The 12,869-nt window shown below is 38.8% G+C and overlaps 1 protein-coding gene across 1 annotated transcript in view; it reads left to right on the top strand.

Moving 5' to 3' along the window:
- Window positions 1-10,965, top strand: part of GRAMD2A (GRAM domain containing 2A) — a 37,373-nt gene extending 26,408 nt beyond the window's left edge. Inside the window, 5 exon segments of the mRNA XM_074284868.1 lie at window positions 351-507; window positions 1,077-1,142; window positions 1,145-1,175; window positions 7,344-7,448; window positions 7,915-10,965. Coding sequence (XP_074140969.1) covers window positions 351-507; window positions 1,077-1,142; window positions 1,145-1,175; window positions 7,344-7,448; window positions 7,915-7,918 — 363 coding nt within the window. The 3' untranslated portion in view covers window positions 7,919-10,965.
- Window positions 10,966-12,869: the final 1,904 nt, after the last annotated feature.

Here is a 12,869-nt window from a genome sequence, read left to right as displayed (position 1 = left end):
GCTTACACTGAACCCTGGCATCAGACATATTCCAATGTAACTTTCCTTTTCTTATCTGTTTTCAGCAGGAAGGGGATTCATTCACTTTCACTTTAGTTTAAAGATTCAAAGAGAGCTGGTTTGAGTCAATAAGAGAGATAGTGAACCTGAAAGATAGTGGGAGGGCATCTTCTTGTTGCCATGGTGAAGGCATTCCACAGCTCTGAACAAACTCCCTCTAAAGGTTTTTTGGAAGAGAACTTAAGAGGTCTTGGACTGATTCCCTATCTTAGAGGAGCCTCCTGGGGATAAGGCAGTGGTAATTATTTTGATGACAGTGGTGAGACAGGGATTTCTCTCCTTCTCCATAGGAGGGCCTCGTGCCAGAAATGAAATGGAGAAAGATGTCCCCAACTACATTGTCTCTGTCCCTCCCTGATGATGTCTTTCCCTGCATTCACCGGGGATCCATGAGCAGCCTGGGCACCAAGGAGAGCTCTTTCACCTCTGAGAAACCTCTGGCATCTGGTGAGCTGGGCAGGACAGGGTAGGATTATGTGGAGCTCATTTGTGTAAACTTCAAAATTCCAATAATCCTAAAAAATGGAGGAGGAAGAAAGCGGGGCAGGGAGCTTTTGAAGCAAAACTGAAATGAAAAATAATTAGACAGTATCAGGAAGGGAAGGCAGTTTTATGTAGGGTAGGATAAACCTGTGTGACAGGACTCTCTGGATAATCTGTATCAGCAGCACCTACAGAGGAATGCAATTGTCCCCATGCCCACTGCTAGTTTTATAGGGTTCATCATGGATGGGGAGGGCTGTAGGGCTTTCTAAGAGCTGTTTGGGTACTACTGAAAGCCTTGTAACAAAACCCATATTTTAAAGTCCTTATTCTAGTTAAGAAACCCAGAGTAACCCCCTTGGTCCCCAGGGAAAAGATTGGAGTTGGGATTCCTTGGGCTGTATCCTAGTGACAGGACTGTATGCCAGGGAGGCTTGCCTTTTCTACAACAGCTTCTGAGGAGATTGTGCTTTAAGGGGAGGTGGGAGCTGGGTACACTAAGGATTATGGGTTCTGCTGCACTTCCATTTTAGATAATGTCATCCACACAGAGGAGGAGCTGGAAGGAGAACCGGAGGGCAGCCCAGAGCTGAGGCCCTGGATTATCAACTACTCAAAGTCTTCTTTGTACTGTAAGTGGTGTGTGTGTGTTGTGTGTGTGTGTGTGTGTGTGTGTGTGTGTCTGCAGTAAGGAATGGGTTTTTGAGCCTTATGTGGAGAGTGAGGGTCTTGGGTATGGTGGACTGGTCTCAAGGGGTCAGGAGAAGAGTTTCCCCCAGCAGGTCTCACAATTCAGCAGCCCCCCTAACAGAATCAGCATGTTGACATTGGAAGGGTGTACCAAAGCATCTAACCCAGTCCCCTTGTTTTATGGAGGGAAAAAGCAAAGCAGTGTGACCAGGGTCCCATGGCTAGCTAGCTTTCTAATTTCTTTGAACTCTTCTTGTGGTGTCATGAGGAAGCAGAGTTCTTCCTTAGGATTTTTTCTTGTGCTCCTCTACCACTTGTAGATGGTTTTTTGGTTTTTTTTTTGATGTGTCAGGCACTATTTTTTTTTTCTTTTTCTTTTATTTTTTTGTTAATTTTTATAATTATAACATTTTCTTTGATAGTACATATGCATAGGTAATTTTTTTTTTTTTTTTACATTATCCCTTGTACTCCCTTCTGTTCCGGATTTTTCCTCTCCTTTCCTCCACCCCCCTCCCCTAGATGGCAGGCATTCCCATACATATTAAATATCTTAGAGTATATCCTAGGTACAATATATATGTGCAGAACCGAATTTTGTTGTTGTTGTTGTTGCAAAGAAAGAATTGTATTCGGAAGGTAAAAAATAATCTAAGAAGAAAAACAAAACAAAACAAAACAAAAAAATGCTCTCAGTTTACACTCATTTCCCAGTGTTCCTTTTCTGGGTGTAGCTGATTCTGTCCATCATTGATCAATTGAAATTGGATTAGCTCTTCTCTATGTTGAAGATATCCACTTCCATCAGAATATATCCTTATACAGTATCATTGTTGAAATGTATAATGATCTCCTAGTTCTGCTCGTTCACTCAGCATCAGTTGATGTAAGTCTCTCCAGGCCTCTCTGTATTCATCCTGTTGGTCCTTTCTTACAGAACAATAATATTCCATAACATTCATATACCATAATTTACCCAACCATTCTCCAATTGATGGACATCCATTCATTTTCCAGTTTCTAGCCACTATGAAAAGGGCTGCCACAAACATTTTGGCACTTGTAGATGTTTTTAAGTGTCATCTCCCAACCCTCAGTATACATACTTGTTAACTTTCAAGAGAAGTCCTGGATATTGTAATAGTAATGTGCACTGTGGCTATATCTCCTGTGAGCCTAGATCAGGATGACTCCTCTATTGCTCAGGTAGGGGGTGCAGACACAGACTTGGGAGAGGTGGAGTAGTCCCTTGGGAATCTTCACTGGTATTTATCTCCCTGCTCATTATCTCCCTGATCCCTCTCCCTTCTCTCCCAAACTTTGGACTTAATATTCCTGGCCTTCACCTGCAACCAACTCCAGAGATATCTCATTTTCATTTTTTTAAAATCAGACCTATAGACATAGGGAGTTCCTGGAATGGGATTTCTTTTAGCCAAATGCAGTCTTCAATTTTGCATCTGAGTGACTCTTGTCCATATTCACAAGTTCTTTAAAATGGGTCCACTTCACAGGCTGGGGATTCCTCTAGGATTGTAATATTATTCAGGTATCAATGCTGTAGCTAGGTTGTCCATATTTTATCTCTTATTCTCATTACATGACAGGCTCACTACCTTTTATCCCACATCTTGCCTTGGCCTCCCTGTGACCCCCCAAACATTTTTCTTTTGTTCTTTGAATTATTCTCAATTTGGACCCTTTGGAGATTGTAGCATTCCATGATTTGTTGCTATATAAATCTTTGGAAGAAGGCTGGTGTTCAAAAAGATATTTTTGTCAGAGAAAATCTTGAGATCAGCAAAAGTACCACACAATTTCCTGAATGCAATCAGCCTACCTTCTTTCCTTTAATTCTGCGTTTTCCAGCTGCAGGGCCCAAGAATCCTAGTATAACAGGCTAACCAAGAGGCATTCTTCATCCATTCATTTTTTCCTATGTGGCTTGTTAGTTAGAACTTTTTTGGATTGTTATGGATCTCATATAGGAAGTTCTGTAATATTCTGAAATTTGATGTAATCAAGACAATGTTGTATGTAACTAGAAAAATCTAGTAGACCTTTCCTTCTGTAGGAGCTTTAGAGTCTGTGCCAGACATCCCACACAACAGTAGCAAACACCTTCAGCAAACATGTATGTCTCTTTTTGAGAGACATGGGCTTCTTTAGAGGCAGCTAGGGGGTACAAGGAATAAAATGGTAGGCCTGAAGTCAGGAAGATCTAATCTAGCTTCAGAGATTCCCTAGCTGTGTGACTCTATGCAAGTCACTTGATCTCTATCTGCTTCAATTTTCCCAACTATAAAATGAGAGTTAACAAAGTTAAGTGATGATAAAGATGTAGTCTTCTGAAATCCTTTTGTTTGAATTTTATATTCATTAATTTTTTAAAAAACACATGACGTGATAGAATTGCTTTTATGAAAGCCCAACTATTCCATTTTCATTTTTTCATCACAGATATCTTAAAAGCATGTACTGATCCAAAGTAGGCATATGTATAATTATTGACAATCTTTTGACCTTTTAACTATGGTTAATACTCTGCAATTCATTATCTTTACCCTTTTCAGATATCTTGAGAATCAGTTTCTCAACATCCTCAGAATTATGCTACCTTTAGCATCAATGTCTCCCATTTTAAAAAGTAAGATTCTTCACTTTAGGGACTGTCTTACTTGTATTCATTTCTCTAGTGCTTAGCAAAGTGCCTGTCATGTAATAAGTACTTAGTAAATGCTTTATCTACTCTACTTATCTGGCCTAATTCATTTGTTCTTTCTCTCTTCCTCTCCCCACTTCCCCATTTTCTTTTAAGGCTATTTCCACTTCTTCACATTGTACATGAGAATGTTTTGCTGTCATAGATGAAGAAAATAGTTATAGAAATATTATAACCATTCCATATTTGGAATTTTCCACTGGTCTCATTAGTGACTTCTTTGCCTGACCCATTATTTCAGAGAACTGCTTCAATTCACTCCTTATTCCCTAGCCATATTCTCAACAGCTTTACCACTGGACTTATATTTTTTCCATCACACTGTAGTTTTTGAACCATGAAAGGGCTATGTTAATCTACTATTATGGTATCCCTCTCCACTACTGTGACTTTCCTGACTAATCCTTTCCTAATTACTGCTCTTTTATGTGTAGTATCTTCTCCTATCATAAATGTAAACTCCTGAAGAGTAGGAACTATCTTTGTTTTTGTTCTCTTAACTCCTGTTCTTAGCACATAGTAAAAGTTTAATATTTTTAAATTCACTTATTCCTACAAATGTGGGCAGAGCTATTCCATTTTCCAACAGTATTGTAGCCTTCCAATTTCATCTTTAAATCCTCTTAGGATGATTTGGCTTAACTGGATCTCACATGGCTTTGTTTTTTTCCTTCATTGATTTTTCTATTTCATGAAGTAATACTGCTAATAATTTTACACTTTCCTCTCCTGTAACATTCTGCAAAAGTGATAGTCTCTTCCCTGCTATTTCTCTTCACTTGGCAAGGACATAAACTGTTGGCTAAGACATTTTCTGGGCTTCTTTTTTGGCCTTATTATAGCATCTGTTTTACATATATAGGAACTGATGTTAATGTCTTTTCCTCTGTTTCCTATTTTTTGTTTTTAGTAGTTTTCTTGAATAGGTTAGATGGGGACTATTTTCATATATACATATGTGTTTATCAAGGTGTATTACTATATATGTACATGTACATATATTTCTATATATTAGAATATCTTCTGATTTGTTGCTGATTTCGACCTTTGTTCTGGCAAATTGAAGAAATTGAATTGAATTGAAGAAAGCATATTTAGGAATGACATATCAATAACCTGTCCAAAAAGATAAAATTTCTTTGTTATTCAGGATGATGTTATTCAGCACTAACAATTCTTTTTGAAGAAAATACTCAGGATTCATAGGCAGGAGACTTTCCTTTTTGCCAATAAGCCTTTGCCCTTTTTTATTTCTTAATCCTGGACTATATTTTCAAGATTTCCCCTAGGAGCTATCTCCTGATTGTATCCTCATTCAATATTACATCCTAAATCTTTCCATCTTCCTAATGTCCTCTTTTGCATTGATGTTACTAAATATTAAGGAATATATTGTCTTAGGATAAAAATTCTTTTTTTTTTTTTACCTCTTTATCTTCTGCCATAAATGTTGGTACATAAGCCCTTTTTCATTTATTCATTCATGGTGGTCTTTTTGCTTGTTTATGAGCCCTGCCAGGTGAGATGAACCGATATCTGATGATGACACATTTTTTTGTTGTCCTAGGATTAATTTTAAAAACAATTCTACAAACTTCTGTTTTTAAGGACTGGCCTACCTAAATTTGGAGAGGCTAAGTACCAAAAAGTTGGCAAGTGGATGATGTCTATTCTTGGTTATAGCAACATTCAACTTTTTACTAATGGTTATCTCCTTTCCAGTGAGAATCTCACTGTAGCTTCTACTTCCTTTTATATTGTGATTTTATTTTGAATGGGAATGTACCAATGTTTAAATGAATGTTTATTTTCCTGAAGATGGGATAGGTCTCAGCATCCTACCTCTAGAGGAATTATTAGGACTTAGGAAATCACAGGCCTTGGGAAATATTTAAGCACCAACTCAGTATTGAAATCAAGTCCAAGGATTCAAGTCCCAACTCTCTCTCTCTCTCTCTCTCAACTTGGGCAAATTTTTTAACTTTTGGACCTCAAGAGAACTTTCTAAGGCTCTTCCAACCATAAATCTATGATCCTATGTACAAAAAGAATTTTTACATGTGGAATTTTTAATATGAAAATATGTTAATTTCATCCTCATTTCCCCCTTTGCCCAAGTATTTCTTCTTTTTCCCTTGATTCTGGGAGTGTTTAGTACCTTTAGGTCTCCAAGAATGGCATTTGTGGGTTACATAAATATACTGAATGCTCTGGCACAAGAGAATAATAGCATTACTAAGAGCAGGGAAGTGTATCAGAGCCATATGGTCTAATCAAAGCCTAACAGAGCTACAGACCTGTCAGGAGCAGCTTCTAAAAGCACAAAACTTTTTTCAGGGAGCGAGCATGATGCAGTGAGGAAAATTCCCCAGAACTGATTTCTGGGTGATTTCTGGTCCTAGGTCTGCTATTGGATGGCTTTGTGACCTTGGTCAAATCACTTAAACTCTTGGACCTCTATTTTCCCATAAGTAAAAGAAGGATAACAATACACAAGGATCATGTAAGATTATGTGTAAGTGCTCTGTAGAACTTTAAGGTGTTACTATTATTCCCAACAGAAGAGTTCTGAGCAATGACTTACAGAGATGCTGTTCAGGATTTTAGCATGTGAACTGAGGAATGGTGGGAAGTAATCTGAGTTGTTCTATGACTTTAGAAAAGAAGCATTCCGATTTTAGTTTTGAGGAACTTGGTTCTTGTAGGAATAGGTTTGTGGAACATAAATTTATTGAGTTTAAGTTCCTTGTTTCTAAAAAAAATCTTTCTCTGTAGGCTTCTAGGATTCCAAAGTTGGGTTGCAGCAGGATGGTTATGGGCCTTGAAGTCCCTAAATAGGGAGTGAAGGTGTTGAGAAATCAAGATTAACATACAGTGAGGATATGAGGGTGTCTATAGTTACATAGTTCCTTTTTTTCTTTAATATGCTAATTTCCTCTGATTTTGTGGCTATTTTTACTCCAATATTTAATTTAAATCTTCCTGAGTATCACCATCAAGAGTGTCACTCAGTGGCCTTCAGGGGTATGGGACTTGAGAATCAGAAAGCTACTCAATAACCATTAGGCCTTGAGACCAATGGAGCCAATCCTAATGGAAGGTGGCTTTTGGGTGGGACTCTTTTCAAAGGCAGCAAAAAGAAAAAAAAAAGTCTCTGTGGTTCCCGGGTATGTGGTAGGTAGCTATAATTTGTGTTAGGGATCATGTAACTTTCTCACTACTAGAAGGAAATGGGACCTCATTTGAGAAATGGATCTGAGTTTCTCCTGATTCAGAAAGACTTTGGACTTCTGTTCATGAGGCCCTTAATAATCTGGAAAAATCAGAGAGGTGGGATCCTTTTCTTGGGAGGGGTTGATCCAGATGTTCTTTGCTCTTGTTACCCTAGGATCTGCCTCCTTGTACTGTCATCATCCTACATGGCATTCCGAATCTTTCGGCTAGAGCAGCAGCTGTGTTCTCTGAACTGGGACTCCGTCTCCCACAAACACAGGTGAGGTTCTGCTCTTCCCAGCACCCCGGGGGAGGGGGGCGCATGAAAAAGTGCTATAGAACAAGCCCTATTGTCTTCCTCTTGGGCTCTGGGTAAGCTGTAACCTGTGGTGCTGTGACAGGGTTCAACATTCTTGGTGGGTGTGAGGAGGGAGGGAGATTTGTAAGGGAATCTGTGCAAGAGAAGGCTCCAAATCGTGTGTGTGTGTGTGTGTGTGTGTGTGTGTGTGTGTATGTGTGTGTGTGTGTGTGTGTAGGGAGGCTCCCATGCAGGAAAAGGCTCCAAATCTCTCCTCATCTCATTCCTAAGGGACTTGCCCATAAATTCCCCGTGTGGAAAGCCAAAGTGAAGCCTGGAAACCCTCCTGCTATTTTCCTCCTCCTCGGCCCTGCACCCCCACAACTCACCCACAGACTACCTGCTGGTTTTCACTTTCCATCAGTCTCAGGTTCTTTCCCTGTGGCAGGTGACAACAGTAGAAGTTACCCGCGTCCCCTTTCCAAAAGAAGGGAGCTCTTGGTGTGGAGATTCCAGCATAGTTCCCCTTCAATTTGTGTTGCTGACATGCTAAGAAGAGAGTCTTAATGAAAAGTTTGCTAATTTTCCTGCTGCCTTGAATGCTTGATCTGAAGTACGTGTTTATGAAGGAATCCTCTCCTGGTCTTAAAGGACTCAACTCATCAGATGGAGAAACCAGCTGTGGGATCCTGTGCTGTTTCAGCTGTCAGGCGCAAGTGGGGGAAACAGGCTAAACTGCTTCTCAGAAATGGTTGCTCTCAGGAGTCAGAGTGGTTTTTGGAAAAGCTCATGCTTGAGCATCAAGAATAGGGTCTCATTGATGTTACTCCTACCATAATATCCTTGGATTGAATGCCTCAACTCATTCTGTGGCTTATTTCTTTTGCTCCCCTGAAATGGCCTTCATCTGGCTAAATAAGAATTGCTTCCTCTGGATCCCCTGAAAGTCTTACCCAGACAAAGTCAAACACCTGAAGCCAAAGAGCACTGTGCTGCTGGGGTACTTAGACATAAGTTCTGGACAAAGCTGACTTGGAAAAAGGGGAGAGAGCTATGGTTCTTAGGTGGAGGAGATGTAGGAACAGAAGGAGAACAGTGCTTGCATTTGTGGCCAAGTCGACTTGTGCCTGACAGCCTGGGGCAAAGCTGGAAGGGCAACAGGGAAGAGATGACAGGGCATTCAGTGGCTTCTAAGGGCTATTTGGGGGAGGGGCAGGCTGTGGGAAGAAAAGATGATATCCCAAAGGATTTCTTTGCTGAGTGTGTGCCTACTTCTACCATTATGTGAGGCCAGAGAGCTGACAGGCCAGAAATAACTTAGTAAATCAGGCAGGGCCAGTGTTTTTGCTTGAACTGTGGGAGTTATGATTGGAGCTAAACTTAGGTATATAAGTAAAGTGAATAATTGTGCCTTTAATCTATGCTATTCGTGAATATACATTTTCAGCTCTCTTTCACAAATGGTACCCTGGACTATTGTTTCATTTTCTGGAAACTTCAGCTGGCACTGATTACTGGGGCTGTATAGAATTTACCTAATAGTCCTCTCTGCAAGAATATGATGATGAGAAGAGAAACCTGTTTCACTTCTCTTTCCCCCCACTCCCAAACTCCGTTTAAATAATTTACGGATCACGGCTCAGATGCTTCTTGGCTTTTCACACCTTGTTTTAAAGACTAAATATGTCAATATTTGAATTAAAACATCTCCCAAATTTTTCTTCAATCTTCCAGCTTTCTAAGTCTTTCCTATCAAGATTTTTTTTTTTAAGGACACAATTTGATAATACTGGTGTTCCCCCTTTTGGAGAAGGGAAAACAATTTCTGATCTTCCAGTAAAAAGCAAGTCCACAAACTCTTCCTGAATGCATGAGAATTGGGAGAAGCAGAAGGAAATAAAGTTAGCTGAAAATGTAGTAAATTGGTTATCATGAATCCCAGTGCAAAAAGACCTGCTCTCACAACTTCCCCCACTTAACATTCCACCCTATTCCTTATTGCCATGGTTTCCATTCATTCCCTTTCTTAAACTTTGGCTTAGTACCTGGATAGGCAGGGAGTCTAGCTTCTCTTCCTAACATTTAAGTTCAGACAAAGAAGGAACCTAAAGAAAAAGGGAACCTGTCAAAGGCATCACTAATGACAGAACAGAAGTTCCTACCATGTAAAGCTAACCTTCCCCTTTTCAAGATTCCTAAGATAGGCGTCTTGGCCACTTGGGATGTTCTTTTTTGGACTCTGGAGAAAGAAAGCAGAAATACTAAGCTTGAAGTGGGCATATTATTGAATGAGAGCCCCAGCTTTCTGGGACACCTAAAAGACAATTTAAACAAAAGGTGGGGGGGGGAAGGATATTTGTGAAACTTCCCTAATTGAACTCTGCAACCTTAATGCTGCTGTAAACATTGGAATGTCCTTCCCCTTCTGAGACGCACCTTGATCTGTCACACTACCTCCAACTCCTTCCTCTTGTCCTAGTCCCTGTAGAGTCAGACAGCACTGGGAAGTTGAAGCCATCTCATCCCTGAATCCTAGAGTGGGAAGGGACCTCACATGTTGCTTAATTTAATCAACATCTGAAGCATGAGTTGCCATTACAGGCCTTCAGCAAATGGCCTTCAAGATCTTTGTAGATAGGGAACATACAATCTCATGAGACAGCTTATTTAATTTCTGGGAAGCTCTATTAAAAAAAAAAAAAAAAGATTTTGCTTATAATGTGCAATGTCCATTTATTGGTCTTAACTTTTGTCTTCTGGGGCCAAGAAAAATGAGTCTAATATCTCTTTGACTTGAAGATCCTTCAAAGAATTGAAAATAATGTCAATATTCTAAGTCTTTTATTCAAACCAAAAATCCCCTGGACTTTTGTATTTCTTTATCAGCTTGGCTGACCTCCTCTAGATGTGCTTCAGCTTGTTTATCTCCTTCCTTAAACATAGCAACCTCTTCTGAATGTATTTTAGATTCTATTTTCTGACAAAGAAATATTATAGCAGAATTATCATTGCCTATATTCTGGACACTCATGTTTTTAAACATAAAATCACATTATTTTTTTCTGGTTGCCATATCACACATTTACTCATATTGTAGCCCATTAAAAACTTTACTACCTTTTCATATGGATTACCTTCTAATAATGCCTCTTTCCTTCCTTCCTCCCACCTGACCCAGGCAGCTGACTTTTAAAATTCAAGTATAGCACTTCATACTTACATTTCTAAGGTTAATCTGGGGACTGCAGGGTTGGTAGTTGAGCTCTAGGGGCAATGTGGAGTCTTCTTTTGTGATAACTGAAATTGTAAACTGTAATTGTAAACTATACGTATTTATTACACAGACATGCTTTGAATTGGATGTTCTTTTGATTTCTTGGGAAGATAGTCCAACCAGATTCTGTATTGTCTGGGGGAAGTGGGTGGGTAATGCTGGGGATATTTCAACACAGTGTGATGTTAACCTGTAAACATGAAAATATTTAAATTTTTTTAAAAATCTGATTTTGTTTGTTTTCTTTGGTTTGGAAAGTTCAGTTATTGACTCTGCTAATAGATTGCCCTGTACCCAGAAAGCAATGGGTCATTTTCCTCTCTCTATGTTGCTGCAAAACCCAATGGAAATCTAATCCAAACTTTAATTGGATGAAATGGGATCACCACAGGAAAAGGCTCTAGCCAGAGTCAAAGTTTTGCAACACTATTCATAGTTGCTAGGAATGGTTACTCATAGTGTATGTCTCCATTGCCCACATCTATCTATAGAGTATATAACACATTGTAAGAATGCAAAATGTACTGAACTTGGGTTGGGTTTGAATCTCACTTAAGACACAATAACTATTTAAAGTTTCTTCACATATAAAATGAGAGATTTGTACTCAATGGCCTCTAAGGTCCTTTTCAACTCTAAATATGAAAGCTATATTCCAGTTTTGGATTTGGGTAAGTATAGAGCTATTTAGGTAGAACTTTTATGTATCAAACCCATCAATTTATCCTATGATCCTTAGCAACATCTGACCTTGGATTCAGAGGTTAAATTCCAAACTAGGCAATATTACCATTCCTAAGATGACACTACCCCTCTGAAATATTCAGGCCCATGTACTTCAGTTCATACTTGAGTGTTATTGCTGTATCCAAGTGTTTTCTTCTCTGCTACTCTCCAGAGGTGGTCAAAATTCCTTGATGATATAACCAACTAATATGCATATTACACTTATTCACAAGAGCTGGCTCCATGCTTCATCTGAAGAGATGGGAGGAAAAAATACAGAAGTTTCAATTCAATATTTATTAAGCATTTATTATGTTCAAGGGTTTAGGCTAATTGCTACAGATATGAAGTAAAATCTTAAGATATTTCTGTAAGGCTCACCATAGTAACTTATTCATGGAGGGTAAAGTATTCTGAGAGGAATGGTTCAGAGAGGACTGACTTGCTATTGCTAGTAGGGTAGGCAATTGGTGCTTGGCCCATTTACTATTGATCCATAAGATGGTCCACAATGAAGAGAGAGAAAAGTGTTGGTAAAGAGAACATTAAATAATATAAGCAGTAGGAAGACATAGTTCCCTCTTAAATGAAATTATCTATCATCCTGGGAATAGGAATATACTTTACCAGATTTGGGGAATAAACTTTTTGGTAAGAACAGAAGCCCTACATTTATTCCTTTTGATTCCTTTTTTTGGAGGGAGAGTATGACACAAGGTGATCAAGGTTAAGTGACTTGCCCAGGGTCACACAGTAAATACATATCTAGTGTCCAAGGCCTAATTTGAATTCAGGTTCTTGATCCCAGGGCCAATATTCAAGCAAGTGTCACCTAGCTGCTCCCCTACAGTTCTTCTTCTTCTTTTTTTTTTAAACAGTATTTTATTTTTCCAAATACATGCAAAGATATGTTTTCAACTTTCACCTTTGCAAAACCTTGTGTTTCAAATTTTTCCCTCTCCCCCTCCCCAGACAGCAAGCAATCCAATATAGGTGAAATTCTTCTAAAGATATTTCCATATTTGTCTACATTCATTCTTTTTTATATCTAAATTTTTATTTTTATTTTTCCACTTTTTTATTATAGCTTTTTGTTTATAAGACAGATGCATAGGTAATTTTTCAACACTGACCTTTGCAAAACCTTGTGTTCCAACTTTTCCCCTCCTTCCCCCTCACTCCTCCCCTAGATGGCAAGTAGTCTAATATATGTTAAATATGTTAAAGTTTATATTAATTCCAATATATGTATACATATTTATACTATTATCTTGCTGCACAAGAAAAATCAGATCTAGAAAGAAAGAAAAAAACCTGAGAAGGAAAACAAAAATACAAGCAAACAACAGAAAGAGTGGAAATGCTATGTTGTGGTCCACACTCATTTCCCATAGTTCTATCTC

This window comes from Sminthopsis crassicaudata, chromosome 2 (genome assembly GCF_048593235.1).
Source record: "Sminthopsis crassicaudata isolate SCR6 chromosome 2, ASM4859323v1, whole genome shotgun sequence".
NCBI classification, from domain to species: domain Eukaryota; kingdom Metazoa; phylum Chordata; class Mammalia; order Dasyuromorphia; family Dasyuridae; genus Sminthopsis; species Sminthopsis crassicaudata.
The sequence above is the reverse complement of the archived record's forward strand: the minus strand, read 5'-3'. Positions and strand labels throughout refer to the sequence as shown.